The sequence below is a fragment of the Sus scrofa genome, chromosome 12, assembly GCF_054392235.1.
Source record: "Sus scrofa isolate SSC_HxYL_T2T_F1_AM1 chromosome 12, Sscrofa_HxYL_maternal_Yorkshire_Landrace_v2.0, whole genome shotgun sequence".
NCBI classification, from domain to species: Eukaryota; Metazoa; Chordata; class Mammalia; order Artiodactyla; family Suidae; genus Sus; species Sus scrofa.
The window spans coordinates 12847347-12864980 of record NC_139394.1 but is presented as its reverse complement, the minus strand read 5'-3'; the positions used below and the strand labels follow the sequence as shown (position 1 = coordinate 12864980).

General features: G+C 37.5%; 1 protein-coding gene across 19 annotated transcripts in view; it reads left to right on the top strand.

Annotated features, from left to right (window-relative positions):
- Window positions 1-17634, top strand: part of CEP112 (centrosomal protein 112) — a 417919-nt gene that overhangs the window by 7791 nt on the left and 392494 nt on the right. For 13 of the 19 annotated variants that reach the window (XR_014820925.1, XM_084983964.1, XM_084983959.1 and 10 more), the window contains 3 exons: window positions 880-993; window positions 4207-4397; window positions 6119-6291. Coding sequence is in view for 12 of the 19 variants with exons in the window: in XM_021066725.2 (XP_020922384.1) it covers window positions 888-993; window positions 4207-4397; window positions 6119-6291 (470 nt within the window). In the remaining 7 variants the exon portion in view is untranslated. Of the gene's footprint in view, window positions 1-879; window positions 994-2857; window positions 4398-6118; window positions 6292-17634 lie in introns of all 19 variants that reach the window. The other 6 variants (XM_084983965.1, XM_084983960.1, XM_021066728.2 and 3 more) reach the window with 3 other exon arrangements.

Below are 17634 nucleotides of genomic sequence, written 5' to 3'. Positions count from 1 at the left end.
GTTTTCTTCTAGGAGTTTCATAGTTTTACATTTTGCGTTTAGGTCTGTAATTCATTTTGAGCTAATTTTTGTGTACAGCATGAAGTTATTTGGAGGCTTGCTTATTTATTTATTTATGCATATGGATGCCCAGTTGGTATAGCATCATTTGTTGTGAAAACTCTCATTGCTCCATGAACTATACCTTTGTCGAGTATCAGCTGTCCACATGTCCACATCTGTCTTGGTCAACTTAGTTTGTTCCTTTGGTCTTTGTGTCCCGTCCTTTCACTGATACCACGTTGCCTTTGCCACTGTAGCTTCAGAGTACATCTTAAAACCAGGTAATGTGAGGAGTTCCCGTCGTGGCTCGGTGGTTGGCGAATCTGACTGGGAACCATGGGGTTGTGGGTTCGATCCCTGGCCTTGGTTGGTGGGTTGGGGATCTGGCGTTGCTGTGAGCTGTGTGTGGGTTGCAGACGTGGCTTGGATCCCGCATTGCTGTGGCTCTGGTGTAGGCTGGCGGCTGTGGCTCCGATTCGACCCCTGGCCTGGGAGCCTCCATGTGCCGTGAGAGCGGCCCAAGAAATGGCAAAAAGACAAAAACAAAACAAACAAACAAACAAAAAAAACAAACCAGGTAATGTGAGCCCTCCTAACTTGTTCTTCTTTTTTCAGAGTTGTTTCTGCTATTCCAGTTCTTTTAACTTTCTGTATAAATTTTGGCATCAGCTTGTGTGTATCTACAAAGAATACTGCTGGGATTTTCATTGAAATTGCATTAAATCTATAGATCAATTTGGGGATATTTAGTACTAATGAGTTTTCTTTGATCTCTTTCATCCGTTTTGTCATTTTCGGCATGCAGATCTTAATATTTTAATTTTAAATCTTTTACAGGCTGAATAATGGAAATGGGAAGTGAAGAAGAAAAATGGGAGAAGCTGGATTCGGAATTCGATCACTTTGTGGTAGATATGAAGCCCTTTGTTCTAAAATTACCCCATAGGTCAGGTAAGATTATGTTTGAAAAATAGGTTCTTAAAATTAATTTTTTCTTTGTATTATTTAGTCAAAGCAATGACCTTTCAAATAAAAAGAAAATGGAATTCCTTTAATGACAGTTTTCGTCTTAAACTGATATAGGATTGTTTACTTTGAGCTGTTCAAGGATGAATAGGAATTTAGTGATGATGTCCTGCTAAACTGTGGGAAAGTCTTACTGTGAAATCACTTTTCATAGGTCACGAGCTTAAAGCACACGAATCTTTTTTTTTTTTTTCTTTAGGGCCGCGCCTGTGGCATATGGAAGTTCCCAGGCTAGGGGTCTAATTGGAGCTACAGCTGCCGGCCTACACCACAGCTCACAGCAACGCCGGATCCTTAACCCACTGAGTGAGGCCAGGGATTGAACGCACAACCTCATGGTTCCTAGTCAGATTTGTTTCCACTGTGCCACCACAGGAACTCCTGGATCTTTTAAATTATCTGTACCTGCTTTTTGCTGCATGTTTTCCCCTCCTAATGTGGAAATGATTCTTCTTACGGGAACCTACTGTCCACCTGTCTCTGACGCTTTTTTTAGTCAAAGCAGAAAAGAATCTCTCAGTCTTACATGCTTATTGGTTAACTGAATAAAATCAAGTGTGAATGGAGTTTTGGTTGCTCTCTTGTCTGCCATTCTTAATCTGCTATCCTTAATTATGGAATGAGAATCTTTGTCGCAGATTTTCAGATAATTTAAGGTTTATCAGAGAACACCTGAAGAGGGTTTAAGGCGCTAGCAAGATTCTTTAAATCATATAGCAGTCATAAGGCTGGCTGTAAGTGTAAATATGATTTGAGAGCTTTTGATTGGAGGGTTCGGGGTGGGGCTAAGAAACTGGCTTTTACCCAAGTTTTGTCCAAGTTCCCTCTTTCTCTGAGGTATCTGAGTGAACTTTATATATTCAAAATGAGGGGCCAGCTCAGTATCACGTATTTGTTCTGGGCAGCTGCGCTGGGAAAGGGAAGTGTGGCGAATGAGTTACAAGTCCTGTGGCCGCCCATCGTACCAGGGCCTGCAGCCCGTCCGAGTCCAGGGTGGCTTGGCGTGGCCTTCCCTCCGCGCCTCTTCCTTTGCCCTCTTCTCTTGCTTCATCAGATGATAACCTCTTCTTTCTTCCTCTGCTGTTTTTCACAATGACGATTTCCTGTCTCATGGCTCATTCATGATTAGTTAGTATTTAATGATGTTTCTATGCCAGGTCCCCTTCTGATATTTACTGCCTTTTAAATTTTTTTGTCTTAGATCTGCTGATTAGGATAAATGCATATTAAAATCTCCCATAAATGTACTTCAGATCAAACTACCCTCATATTTTATCTTCTTTTAAAAAGGGATTTGGGGTACATAGAATTGGGTTAATGGTAATCTTTGGTTCATGACTCATTGTCAATATTGGTACATCCCTGGCCCTCTTTTATGTAATTAATTCACAGTGAAAGCTCAGGAACTCATATTCCAGTCAAGAACTTGAACATTTGGGAGTTCACGTCATGGCACAGTGGAAACGAATCTTACTAGGAACCATGAGGTTGCAGGGTCAATCCCTGGCCTTGCTCAGTGGGTTAAGGATCTGGCGTTGCTGTGAGCTGTGGTGTAGGTCGTAGATGGGGTGGGATCTGGTGTTGCTGTGGCTCTGGAGTAGGCTGGTGGCTGCAGCTCCGATTAGACCCCTAGCCTGGGAACCTCTGTATGCCTCGGGTGCCGCCCGAAAAGGACAAAAGACAAAAGACAAAAAAAAGAAAAAAAAAGAGAGACCTGAACATTTGTCATAACTTACATCTCATTATAGCTAAACTCTGCTTTTTTTTTTCTTTTGTGTCCACCCGGTAGCATATGGAGTTCCTGAGCCAGCGATCAGATCCAAGCTGCAGTTTTGACCTGTGCTGCAGCTGCCGCAATGCTGGGGATTGAACCTCTGTCCCAGCACTCCAGAGATACCGCAGTCCTGTTGTACCACAGTGGGAACTCCTACATTCTACTTTCGATATGTTGAATAGGGGAATGAATTTTTCATTAGCCAAATTGTTGTACTAAGTTCTGTTCATTTGAATATTATGTGAATTTCAGTTTGCTGCAGAGCAAATAAAAAATACTTAGTTTGAAAAACCGTTTGCTTAAGTTTATCAGTCTTTGTATTTTTTTTTTTGCAAAGTATGCCCATTATTTCAAGAAGTTTTTTTTTGTGATTATATAATTTTCAAAGCTAAAAAATACGTAAGTTATTTAGAGACTGTCTTTCATACCCGTAGTGATAAATCCAGTATGAGCAAAGTGGTAAATCCGCCCCAGTGATTTTTGTAGGTAAAACAATAAATGAATGTGACCTTTAGAAACTAAGAGATGAAAGCAGGTTTATGATTTGTATTAGATATATAATCCTCAAATTCAGTTAGACTGATAAAAGATTAATGTCAAAATAGTTTTCATGAGATCTAAAAACAATTCTGTGTTGTGGCAAGATAAGACAGTCAATAGGTCATTATATGTGGATTAAGCTGTGCTGTATTTTTTAGGTAGTTTTTAAAGGAATGATTATTTTGCAGAATGACATGTAAATACATAACCCTCAATTATTTTTAGAGAGGTTAAAAGAAAACCCAAACTACATCAACCACAAATCCCTGAAAATTGTCAGCTTTAAATAAATAAAACATTTGAGATTTAATTTTAGATTAAGCTTAAAATGCTTAAGTAAATAGATTGCATTTTCTCTCTCTCTCTCCTGGTTTGTATAACTGGAATTATAGAAAGATTTTTCAACAGGACTAGCATTATTTTTAGACAGGATTTTACAGCAACATTTTTGTCTCAAATTTGGTTGATAGTAATCCTGAGATTTTATTACTAAGGAACTGATAAAGTTAAACTCTAGACCAGGGGTTGGCAAACTGTAGCTCCTGGACCACATCCAGCCTGCTGCCTTTTTTGTAAAATTTTATTAGAAAACAGTTATAACCATTTGAATACATGTGGTGTGTGGCTGCTTTCACGCTGCAGTGGCCAAGTTGAGTAGTTGTGCCAGAGATCATATGGCCTGCAAAAATTAAACCATTTACTGTCTGGCACTTGACTGAAAAAAAATTGCCAACCCCTCCTCTGGTCTAAAGCAGATGTTTTAGGGTCTTTAATGTTCTATTTTCTGAAAAACCAGGTCTCTAATAGTTCTTATGTATTTCTAGAGCGGCAGCGGTGTGCGCTTTGGATTAGAAAACTGTGTGAGCCCTCAGGAACAGGTGCAGGGATAATGGGCAGGAAGAATCGGAATCTGTACGCAAAACTCTTACTGCACATGCTCAAGCGAGGGGTGCTCGAAGGCCCCTTCACACACCGACCCGAACCAGGGACGCTAAAAACCTTGCCTTCGTACATGGTAGGTGTCACGGACCCAAAGATATGTTAATTTCTGTCTCCAAAGGTATCAGTTTATCATCCCAGTTAGGAATGGCCATATTATTAAGTTATAAGTCCAAGATAATAAGCTAGTTAAAACTATTTTTGGTTCCCTGATTTGGTTTTTCCCACCTTGAGTAGAAATCAGATACTGGGCTCTGAGGGAACGATACTCAATGGATTTAGTCATCTTGAGGGATGCTGCAATATTTCTTAAAAACTGAAAATGAAATTTTTAATATTGAACCTTAATTTCTCGCTAATTTTCACGGGATCACATTAATAATAATTTACAGATGTCAGTGAATTCCAGTTTATTAAGCTCTTCTGGATGTATTATTTAAGGTATATGGCAGATTAGGTTGATTTCTTAAGTTCCTTTCTACGCTGATAAAATGACAGTAAAAAGTTGACCTGCAGAAATGATTTCCTGTACTTTAATTTCATTACCAAAATCAGCTTTGTTACAATGGCAGTTAAAATTATGCTTGATTGATGAATCATCACTGTCTTAGACCTTATAACCATGAAATATGACTTGGTTTGTGTAGTATTTGAATACTTGAGAAACCTGCCTGGAGTACTAGGTATTGGTGGTTGCTGATAGGTGTGTATTCATTTAAAAAAATAAACTGCAAAATTTTCTGCAGGGCATTGTAAGATTTTTACTGTATTTTATCAGTTAAGTCAAAATTCAATCAAGAGGCCTGCTGCATGCTAGATAATAACTTCTCTTCCCCATGGCAGAATGCCAAACGTTTTAATACTGTTACCAGCTGTATTTTAAAGTAGAGCCCTACATTTTGCTTAGAATCATTTTGGTCTTTGGGATAGTAGTTACTTGGCTTGACAATTGATTCAACACTGGAGTGGCTATCTCATTTTTAAAGAAATTGCTCTGCATTTTGATTTGAAATAGAAAGTCATATATCACCCCTCCCTAGAACAGCCCCTTAAGGATTTTTTGAGTAGGATTGGGAGAATTATAGCTAATGCAGTGTTAATACAGAGTGTTCTTCAGAAATGTGTTGTGAAGCTTGACTCCCTTAAGAGAAGTAAATTGGCTAATTGTCGTTCTCCTTAATGACTGAAGGTAGAACATTTTCTGAAACATTCAGATGTTGACACATGAGTATATTGTATCATGTTTTCCTGTTTACACTCATTTAATCGAATCATAGGAAAGGGCTTTGTTTTATGATAATAATAATGTGAAGTCCTGGAGGCCTGGCTTGGATATTTTAGCTAGTTTGTGCTGTGGCCAGAACTAAATTCCAAGTCTTCAAATCTGTTGTTCGAAATTATGAAGGGATTCCTAATTTTTATTTATGATTTTTATTGATCATAATTTGTCTATTGATTCTGTGTATGTTTGCAGAGTAGTTAATGATCACAGAAAGAAATGAGAGCACATGATTTACAAAAAATTTTTATCTTTTTATAAAGCTAATATTCTTTCGATAATATAAATAAGTATCAGATTTACCTGTTATATAATTTTGTCATTTATCAGATTTCTTATACAGTACAATATAACTACAAAGTGATAAGTTATCCATTTTACATATTTTAATATTTCATTGATACATTTTATATATTTTTATGTAAATTAAGTTGAGTATTTGAAATATTATTGGAAATCTTGATTATTTCACTCTAGTACATTTTGAAAGAATAATTTTTCTGATTTTTAAAAATCAGTCCATCTATTTTGATGAACCAAATCCAGCACAAGCAAAAGGTTCAAGCCCAGAAGGACTACCAGACTGGGTAATGGGTGAGCTGGGGACCAGTGAGCACAAGTTAAATGAATCATGGAAGCTTTCTTCTGGAGAAGATTACTCTTTGGTGCAGTCGCCGACCAATGTCCACAGGTACGCCGTGAGCCTGGGGTGCCGAGTGGGGTCCATCATTTATCCTGTCCTCAGAACTAGTTAATACATCCCACTTTTCCTTGTTTTTTAAATATAAATAGTGGTTTACTTTATATTTTTGTTAAAGTTGAGTGCTCTGAAGAAACGGGTGGATAAAATAACAGGTTTGCTTTTCCATTTATTGTATATTAAGATTACATTATCCGTTGTGGCGCAGTGGAAATGAATCTGACTAGCATCCTTGAGGATGCAAGTTCGATCCCTGGCCTCACTCAGGGATCTGGCATTGTCTCGAGCTGTGGTGTAGGTCGAAGATCCCGCTGCTGTGGCTGTGGTTTAGGCGGTGGCTGCAGCTCTGATTCGACCCCTAGCCTGGGAACTTCCATATGTGGGGGGTGTGGCCCTAAAAATAAAAAAAAGATTACATAATGAAAAAAAAAGAAAAAAGATTACATTTCATTTTTAGCTGCTTTTTGGATATCTGTTAAATATTTATATTTATTGTCTTGCTTGGAAAGTGGTCTCTTAAAAATCTTTAAAACACAGTTCTCTGTTTTCCTTTATGACAAGCATGAATTAAGAACATTTCAATGACTTCAACAAAATATAACATCGTACATATCCATCTTGAAGCTTATGCTTGAATTCCTCTCCTTTTCCCCCTCATTGAAAAAGATTTGATTTAATAAAATAATGAAAGTAAGCATAAACCCAAGGAAACTGTGCTTTCTTACTGGAGTACTAAGCTAAATAGGATTTTTAGTACAAATAAAAGTAAACTTCTAAGTTTTTTAAATACACACGAAAGATTATTGTTGTAGATGACTTTTGGCCTTGGAGGGATAGATATCAGTTGGACTTTTATCAAAATTTGGAAAAAAAAAAAAAAAAAAGGAGTTCCCATCGTGGCACAGTGGTTAACGAATCCGACTAGGAACCATGAGGTTGCGGGTTCGATCCCTGCCCTTGCTCAGTGGGTTAACAATCTGGCGTTGCCGTGAGCTGTGGTGTAGGTTGCAGACATGGCTCGGATCCTGTGTTGCTGTGGCTCTGGCATAGGCTGGTGGCTACAGCTCCGATTAGACCCCTAGCCTGGGAACCTCCATATGCCACGGGAGCGGCCCAAGAAATGGCAAAAAGACAAAAAAAAAAAATTTGAATTTTACCCTTGGCATTGTTCCCTGTAATGTTAAAATATTGGAGAGTGTCAATTGATGTGTTACCGTATTTCATTCCTCACCATTCTCCTGGTAATTTTAATTTTTGATATTTGATTTGATTAGCAATGTAGTATTTTTTTAGTATATATGTATATATATTTTTTGGGGGGGTTTATTCCTCAAAAGATCTAGAAAGTTTATAAATAATTTGAGATGTCTTCATGGTTGATAGGGTCTGGTTATGTTTTTTAGACCTCAGATATTATGGTGCAAAAGAACAGATGGACACAAAGCAAGAGACCCAGGCCATGTTTTTATTAGAAAAGGGAAACAAATGAACATGGAGAGGCAAAAAAAGGGAAGAGGCTATATAATTAAGGACACGTTTCAAAAGAATAAAAATGAATGAATGTATGAATCCATAGCAGGAGCTGTTAGATAATTATTTTTGCATTTATAGGAGATATAAAAGTAGGAGAAGTATAATTGTGGAATTTTTCTAGCCTTCTAGCAGTAAATAAAGGTGTAAAGAAATTGTGGTCTGTATTCAAAGAAAAATACAGTTCTTGGTTGGCTGCAAAATCCATCATATATTTACCAAAACATTTGTTGAGTGTCCAGTTAAATGCTGGGCTCCTTTCTAGGTGTAAGAATATAGAATTTACTAAATAAAGACCAACTGAAGTAGTTTCTTCCATCTTAGAGCTTAGACCAGAGGATGAAAATTGGTGATCTTCTAGAATGAATGAATCACATGGATAGATTTGCTTTATCTGACTTAATAGTGTCTTTAAAGATTATTGAATCAGTTGTCACAACTCACCATTGGGGAATTTCGCATAAACACCTAATGTTCTGGCTTATGTTAAAAAGTGGAGACCTAGCGATCTTCCCAGAAGACAGCCATAGATTGGAGCTAAGTAACCCTCATTACTCCTTCATGCCTTCCTCATCTCCTGCTGATTCCCGACTCTGAGTTTGAGGTCAGTTGTATTTGTTCTTGAGCTTGAGGTTTTTTTTTTTTTTTAAGTAGGGTTAAGAGGAAATGAAGTATTTGTTTTTCCATTTTTATGTTCTGTCGAAAATGGAAAGAAGAAAGATGGATGGACGGGGATTATATGGTTTAAGAAGAGGAGAGAGACCCTGTCTTTGCAGGAATGAAGAATGTCCTTTTATCCGGTGACATGATCCCTCATTTGTTACCTTTTAAGTCCTACAGACTTACTGTTTATGACTGTTGTTTTAAATGAATAAGAGGAGAGATAAGTACATGGATAATTTGAATACAGTGGTATGTGTAGTTGTGGAGATATTTGCAAAGGTTGAGTATGTGTAACAGTAGGGTTCAGGGTAGGAAATAGACTTTCGATCTCCAGGGAGTCGAGGTGAATGGGACTTTTTCTCAGAACAGTGGTTAAAGTTTGAGAAGACAGGGAGCGTATTCTCCAAATATTGCTCTTTAACTTTCCTGCATGATGAAACCATAGGAAAATTTCCACAATTTTAACAAATAACATTTCTCTTTGTTGCTCACCTATAATAAAATGGCATTTTAATGCAAATTCCTTGAATATGAGACTTTAGTTATCAGTTATAAGGAATTAATGGAAAAAGCAGGCAGTCCTTGGTCTTACTCAATTCTCTAGATCTCACAACTTCAAAAAAGCTTTACCTGGCATCCCAAGTCTGTTTAGGTGACCCACACCAAAAGTACTCTGTTTCACACCAAAGTACTCTGTTTCTTTGTTGGACTCATCACATGTGCAGAGGCTCCCTAGCTCTCTTCTGGGCTAGACTATAAATTGTGTGAGGCAGGGACTTTGTCTTTCCTATTTGCACTGTGTTGCCAATGCCTGGCACTGGGTGCATGTTAGGAACTCTATGAGTGTATTTGGTGAGAGCTTGCATAAGTCAGTGAGTGGGTTGTTAGGCATTCCTGCACATTTAATTTAATCTGCACAACACTCCTTTGAGACAGGTACATTGTGGCAGAAAGAATGGCCTGCAAGGATTTTTTTTTTAATTTTTAGAAAAAGTTGAATGAAGGATAAATTTTAGAAGTTGAGATGTATAGATATAGGTTATGGAAATGCACTGTTTATGTCCTAGCCTTTTTATATTATTAAAGATGCAGTTATTAGGGACAGTAAAAGAACTGGAAAAGACAAACATCTTTTTAGTTAAGTATAAGAAGTTCACCAAGACTCAGGCCAATTAGGGCTGCAAAAACAAAACGTCTCAGGGTATGTTTTCCTATATGCTTCTCTTGATTTAATTTGATTTATTACAGAGTTTAATTTGCATGTGTGTTAATTGATGGATATTTTATATACATAAAGGCACTTAAAAATAAAACTAACATTTACTTCAGCTAACGGCAATTCAATTGATTGAAGGCCAGATCCGTAAGTGTGAGATCAGATCAGAAGTAGTGGTGGAATCTATTGATGATCTGTCTTCATATGTCTCTTCTCAAGTCGTTCCTTTACTCGGAGTGGTCATACTGTGCTAATGAAAAGTTAGAATCTGCTGGTGCTGATCTAATACATCTAATCAGTTCTGCAAGAAATTGTTTTAAAAAGTTTAAGAGGCTTATAATATTTGACACATGTATGTTTTTATAGTGAATAATTTATTGTTACTTAGAACTGAAGTTTAATGCTGCCTTATAAATTTTACAACCACTTCAACTTGTCCTTTGAAAAACCTCTTTAATCTTAAAAGATTTTCCCCCTTAGTGTTTCTTTTTTGATCACTTTATAAAATCCTGCTTTACTTAGACCTTTTTGTATGTGAAGTATTTCTAATGGCATTTTGGATTATGCTGTTTGTGTCCTAGCCTTTTTATATTATTAAAGATGCAGAGTCCTTTTGAAGCCTCTTTGTTAGGACTCCCTATTCAATAGAGATGGCACCTTTCCTGTACCTTTATTCTTCCTGTAGGATATGCATGTAGCGTCGTTCTAGATATGTTAGAAGTATTATGAGGGCATATTCTGCCAGGCTTATTATCATGCTTTTTTCCCACCAAATACACATTACACACTAGTAAACTTTGTGTTTTATTTACTTCAAACAGTTTGAGCATTTAACTAATCCTGTCCTGGTTTTATTCTTTGCTTTCCTATTTCATAGTTCTTGGTTTAATGTTGCTATCACTCATGGTTTATTTTAGAAAAACCACTTTCCAAGTTGCATTGCCATTTTCTTAGAGATCTGACTGTATTTTATGTCAAATATCTGCTTCTTTTCTTGACAATGAAATATTTGAGTTATATATGTGTTTGGAGCATAGTTTTACAAAACTGTTTATAGTGAGACCATAGACTTAGATCTCCTCCCTGTGCCGTTTGGTTGAGTTCATCTAGTTCTACAACACGAGTATATCCATATAAATTACTTCCTGGGCATCCTTCAGATGCTTACCACTGAGAGCTGGTCAAAACCTTGATTGTCTTTGTGGTAGAGACTCTCAGGTGGCCCCACGATCCCTCTGGGTGTTCACAGCCTTGTGTAATCCCTGCTTCTTGAGCGTGGGCAGAACCTGTGAGTTGCTTCTAACTAATAGAATATGGCAATGGTGATGGAACGTCACTTCCGTCAATACGTTAAGATATGTAAGACTCTCCCCTGCCGGCACACTGGCTCTAGAGTCCTGCTCTTTTCCTTGCTGGCTTTGAAGAAGCAAGCTGCCACCAACCCTGTAGCCACAAGGACCTGAACGCAGCTGACAGCCATGAAAACGGGGAGAGTGGATCTTCCTTAGTTGAGCCTCCAGATGAGAACCCAGCTCTGGTCAAACCAGGGTTGCAGCCTGTGGGGCCCTAAACACAGGACCCCATTTAGCTGCTCCTGTACTTTTGACCCACAGAAACTATGAGAAAATATCTATGGGTTGCTTAAAGCTGTTAAGTTTGTGGTAATTTGTTATGCAGCAATAGGTGACTAACACAGTTTTTAATCCCCAGAAAATTGTACAATCTATATGATACATGCTTGTTGTAAAAACCTCAAGGCAGAACTATGAAGAGTAAAAGTCGAAGTCTGTCTCTTCGTGTTCTTCTCATTCACTTTCCTCATGAGAGGTAGTCAGCTCAACAATTCAGTGTGTGTCATTCATCCTACAGTAGTTGCATACCCATGCGTATGTAATTAACAGTTTATGAATTGGCTCAGACTACATGTACTGTTCTTTTGTCATTTGTTCTTATGTCTTAAACCTGTGTCATGTAGCCTGTGTAATCTTTTCAATTGCAGATAATAATCCATAGTATAGGTCGACCGTAACTTAACCTGTCTCTGTTGCTTTCGATTCTTTAGTGGTATAGAGATTGCTTTGGTTAATATCTTGGTGCATATATCATTATGCATCTGTACATGTTTGGGCCATTATTGACTCCCAGAAAAGGAATTGCTATTTCTGTAGCTATGCACGTTAATAAATTTAATGGATGAACTGTTGGTGGGATTATTAGTAGGTTCAACCTCTTGTGCAATGTACAAAAATGCATATGGGCTAGTATACAAAGATCTTTAAGATATATAAAGTTCAAAAGAAATACGTAAAAGTGTAGGAAGCTCCCGTGTGTGTGTGTATGTGTTTGTGTGTGTGTATTTAAAGAGGATATATGGGAGTTCCCATTGTGGCTCAATGGAAACTAATTTGACTAGCATCCATGAGCATGCAGGTTTGATCCCTGGCCTTGCTCAGTGGGTTAAGGATCCAGCGTTGCCGTGAGCTGTGGCGTAGGTTGAAAACGCGGCTTGGATCTGGTGTTGCTGTGGCTTTGACTGTGACGTAGGGTGGCAGCTATAGCTCCGATTGGACCCTTAGCTTGGGAACCTCCATATGCTTCGGGTGCATCCCTTAAAAAAAAAAAAAGGCAAGATAAAGAGGATATATGGATATGTATGTGTACATGCACTTATTATATTTCTGGGTACTACATATGAAACTTTTACCTTTAGGGAGTGGGAGTAATCTGGTGTAGAAAGTTCAAAAATGTTTTTTTACATGGGTCTATGTTATTTTGAAATAATCACACCCTTGTTTTTTTATAGTCTCAAATTGCCTTCCAGAATACTATCTTACTAAACTGCTTGGGCATACACATCATTAACAGTAGTGATGTGTGTTAATAAATCTAACCATGTATAGCAAATACACAGATTTCAACATAAGAATGAAAACTTCCCAGTAAATACTCGCAGTGTTCGTGGATTCCACTTGTATTTCTAGTTTGTTAAAACAGGAACCAAGTGAGGGAAGTTGTGCATTTACAGAGCACCGACTGTATGCTAGATGCTCTTCTAGAAATCTGTTGTAAGTTATCTGTCTTTTCCCTCTCTGTAATTCTGTGCGGTTGACATAATTACCTTTTGTATTTATTGATGAAGTAACAGCTTCAGTAACATCAATAAACATTCTGAGTGATGGATTCAATATTAGAATCCAGATCTTTATGATTCCAGACGCCGTGTTCTTTCTAGAGTAGCTTTAGGCATGACTGCTTTATGCAGCAGATACGGAAATTTCACTTGAATCCGTTCCCCCCCCCCCCCCCCCTTGAGCTGCATTAGCAAGCTTGGACCACTTTGCCTTTGTTCTTGCTTATGTCTTGGTTGCTTGGGAATGAGGCAGTTTGCCTTTGTTCAAATATCACTTCTCATACTTGGCAATCGTGTGTCCTCAGGCAAGTTCCTTACTTTCTCTCAATCCCAGTTTTATCATTTGTAAGATGGAGATAGGGTAGAACAGACTCAGAGTTGTGAGGGTGGAGTGGGTACTGTGTGTAGACCCGTGAAGGTGTTAGCTGTTGCTCCCACCAACATTAGTGGTGTGAGATTGTTATTTTAATAGTTCACACAGGAGCGTGCTTGTTAGAGTGACTCCTCTTTTGTTTCTATAATTATCTATTCTAATCTTACCAAAGAGTATTGTCTTCAAGTCCCTTGGTCATTAATTATGTTCAGTTACTAGACATCATTTTGTGTTCCTGCGAAAAAGAAATTAATGGCTATGCAGAAAGGTTTTGACTGTAAGTATGAATCCTGCACATTCTCAGAATAAAGAGTGGTGGGGTATTTTAAAAGGCTTCGAAGCAGTTGTTATTTAGACAACTCCCCAAGTCCCCTTTTCCAGGATAGAAGGAACACAGTGGCCGGCCCTGTTTTTTAAATAGTTTATCACACCATACATCAGAAGCTGCCTAAGTAGTATTAGACTTGAGTTCACGTAAGCTCTGTGTATTTTTTTGTGTGTCATATCCCAAAGACAGACGTGAAGATAGTAGGTTGTATTCTTGTCTTACAATTCTGTGAAAAATGTTGTGAAGCTTTTAAAAAATGTCTTATAATTTTTTTTGACTTTTCAGTGAGTTATGATATGGCCTGATAGCTTATCACCAAAGTGCAGTTAAGTTCTGGGGTAAGGAAAGATGAAAAAGAATGATTTAATACCACTTACCATTTTTACTTGAAACTTTGATTAAGAGTTATGAGTTAGGAGAGGGCAAAGAGGAGTAATGTTGAATCAACCCCAACCTTTAAACACTCCCTCACAGTGGGAGAATCACAGTTCTGCTTATTTTAGAGGACTTTATTGATGGGAAAGAAGATGCAGTAGTTGAGGTTTCTTTAGGCGCCACATTATTAAGAGCCATCATCCAGATTACTTAAAAATTCTAGGATTGTGCAAGCAGAATTATTTATGATACATTACTTTTACTATATTAGATTTAGGTTAACTTTTATACATTAATGTTTTGTCTTTTAATTTATGTTGTGTCCTTCAAATAACGAATATGTTCATACCTCCAAGAAAGAACTTGGAGAATAATTATCCTGTTTTAAATGACTGTAGTCGTAATTTTTGCATCTTGCTTTAATGAGATCTTTCCATGGGTTATTTGATGCCAGATTTTAGTTTGGAATGAAGAATCTAATTATGGTTTTGTGGAAAATATGATTTGCTTTACAATGATCCTCTTTATGATGTGGTTTTCCAGGAATGCACTGTGGCAAAAAGCTGAGACTGTATGTCCTTTAAAAATGTCTCCCAATATAGCCAGTACTTCACTTGCTTGTGCAGTTTAAAAACATTGCCAGCAGATGGGGATCAAGTATAATGAAAATTGTACTTGTGCTTGCATAAGTTGATCTATGTGGAAGAACATTTTTCACTTTTCAAATGCTGATTTAATTTTTTAGTCTATATACTCAAACTACTGTAATAGAGTCTTTTTACTTCATTAACTCTATTTTTATATGTCAATGGTACTAACACTAAATAATCCCTGCTTCCAAAATCTTGGATGAATTTATGGGGGAGCTGATTGTTATCTTTCCTTCCTAGGGATTCCTTATGTCCATTGGCATAAATACATATGGTTAGGATTATACGTAGTCAAACATCCTTACATACTATTTAAAGTACGCTCATTTTATTTAAGCGTTGCCCTGTTGATTAGGCAAAGGTGTGTTCTACAGCAGTATAATAGAACAGTCTCCAGTGGCGGGAATGATCTGTAGCTGTGCTGTCCAATAGAGTGGCCACGATTCACGTATGACTGTTGAGCACTTGAAATGTGGTTAGTGTGACTGAGGAATTGATTTTTAAGGTTTAATTCATTCAGATGGCCACACGTGGTTAGCCACTCCCACGTGGGGCTGTCACAAAACCTGACCTCCTGAATGGAGAGCTGTTGTCTGGGTGGGGAGGTGGGATGGGGTAGGGTGGGAGTTGGATATTGGCGCATATAAACTGCCTCTGCCACGGGGGAAACCTTATTCCGTGCCTTCTTGCGCTGTATATGTGGGTGTCTCCCTTCTCTGATGGTGATCAGCCGTGAGCTCTATCTGGTTGCTCTTTCCTTGGTTAGTCTGAGGTTTCAGAGGTGATGTCCCTGCATCTTTTTGGAAGAAAGAAAAAAGTGATCATTTTTCTTAAATTAATGAAAGAAAAATCAATCTTTTCCATCATTTTGTTTGGATAGAACACAGTGTGGAACAAATCTGATTAATTTGATCTTTTTGGTAGAAAGGAAACTTGTTAGATAGGCATTTAACTTTGAGCTCTAGAAATAAAATGGCTACAAATTGGAAAATGTTTCTTAGGTTCCTCAATGAAAGAGTGCATTTCACACACTCCTAAAACCACTTAGCTACTCATTAATTTTCAACATTAATGTGCTAATTAAATGTCATTCTTAGGTATTTACCAAGGCAAGGTCGAGTGGCAATGATTTGTAACTGAGATGAAATAGCTTTGAAAATAATGGTCATGCATTTCTTTTGTGATTTTTTTCATTGAGTCAGACTTTTGATGAATTTACTCACTTTTTCTTTTTAAAATTTTTTTTAATGATTCAGGCTCTGTAACAAGTATCTTTTTATTTCACAAGTAAGTTTCTCTTTGTTAGATCATAAAATTGAACAGTTTAGTCTTGATTGTCCTTTAAGTGTACTGTAAAACCTAATTTAAAGGAAATTAAAATACTCTTAGTTAATATTAAAATAGAGATATATTAATGAAAGTTGATTTAAATGTGTGGCTTTTAAAAATGATTTTTATTTTTATTTAAAAAATTTTTTTGGTCTTTTTTGTCTTTTTAGGGCCACACCCACAGCATATGGAGGTTCCCAGGGTAGGGTTTGAATCGGAGCTGCAGTTGCTGGCCTGCGCCACAGCCTCAGCAACGCCAGATCCAAGCAGCCTCTACGACCTACACCACAGCTCATGGCAATGCTGGATCCTTAACCCACTGAGCAAGGTCAGGGATCAAACCCGCAACCTCATGGTTCCTAGTTGGATTCGTTTCTGCTGTGCCGAGACAGGAACTCCAAAAAATGGGTTTTATTTTTAATTTAAAAATCAAATGTGTTATTTTAAAGTAAGAAGAGGGAAAAATATAAAGTCTTAACATGTTTATGAATCTCTGGTCATGTTTTAGTTTTATCAAGCTTAATCATTTTTTAAAAATTTAGTTTTTTTATCTTTTTTTTTTTTTTGGCTTTTTCGGACTGTACCCATGGCATATGGAAGTTCCCAAGCTAGGAGTCAAATCAGAACTATAGTTACCAGCCTAGGCCACAGCCATAGCAACGCAGGATGCAAGCTGTGTCTGTGATTTACACTACAGCTCATGACAATGCAATGCTGGATCCTTAACCCACTGATTGAGGCCAGGGATCAAAAACCCCCATCCTTATGGCTACTAGTCAAGTTCATTACCACTGAGCCACAATGGGAACTCCTAAAAATTTAGTTTTATTTTTCTTTTTATTCCTAATAAAGTTTTCTTATGGGTCGCTGGAAGTTATTTTCATTTTCTTATTTTCAGTGTTATTTGATGCTATACCGCAGCACGAATTGTTTCTGATTATTTTTGTATTTTAGCAATACCGTAAGAAGACTGTTCAGCAGATGGTATATAACACTATTACCTGCTGCTCAGATGAGTGCAAAGACACGAAATCTAAAGTTAGTTCTCATTTTAGTTTTCCAGTCTTTTATAATGCAATAGTTGTGCTGTAGTTATATTAATCTTTTTTTTTTTTTTAATAATTTTTTTGGCCATGCCTATGGTAGAAGTTCCCAGGCCAGGGAATTGAACTCATGCCACAGCAGTGACCCAAGCCACAGCAGTGACAATGCCAGATCCTTAACCCCCTGTGCCACCAAGGAACTCCTAGTTGTATTACTCTTAAAATGTTTTACAACTGACACTTAGCAAACAAACAGGTAAAAAGTCTATGACAATCCACAGGTACAATTTAAAGAACAATTATAAAATAAACATCCCTATAGTTTTAACCCAGCCAAGAAACAGATATTACAACACCCCAGGAGACCTTTGGGCAGCTTCCTCTGTGCCTCCTCTTTTCTCCTGAAAGACCACCACTGTTCTGTATTTTGTGTTAATCATTTCTTTGCTTTTTTTTTTAAACTTAAAATGGAATCATACTATATATATTATTTTGAAGCTCGCCTCTTTCTTTCATTATGTTTTTCAAATTCATCCATGTTAATAAATGTAGCTGTTGTTCTTTTTGTTTTGTTTTGTGGTAAACTTTTTTTTTTTTTTTTGTCTTTTTAGGGCCGCACCTGCGGCATATGGAGGTTCCCAGGCTAGGGGTCCAGTTGGAGCTGTAGCCACCCGCCTACACCAGAGCCACAGCAGTG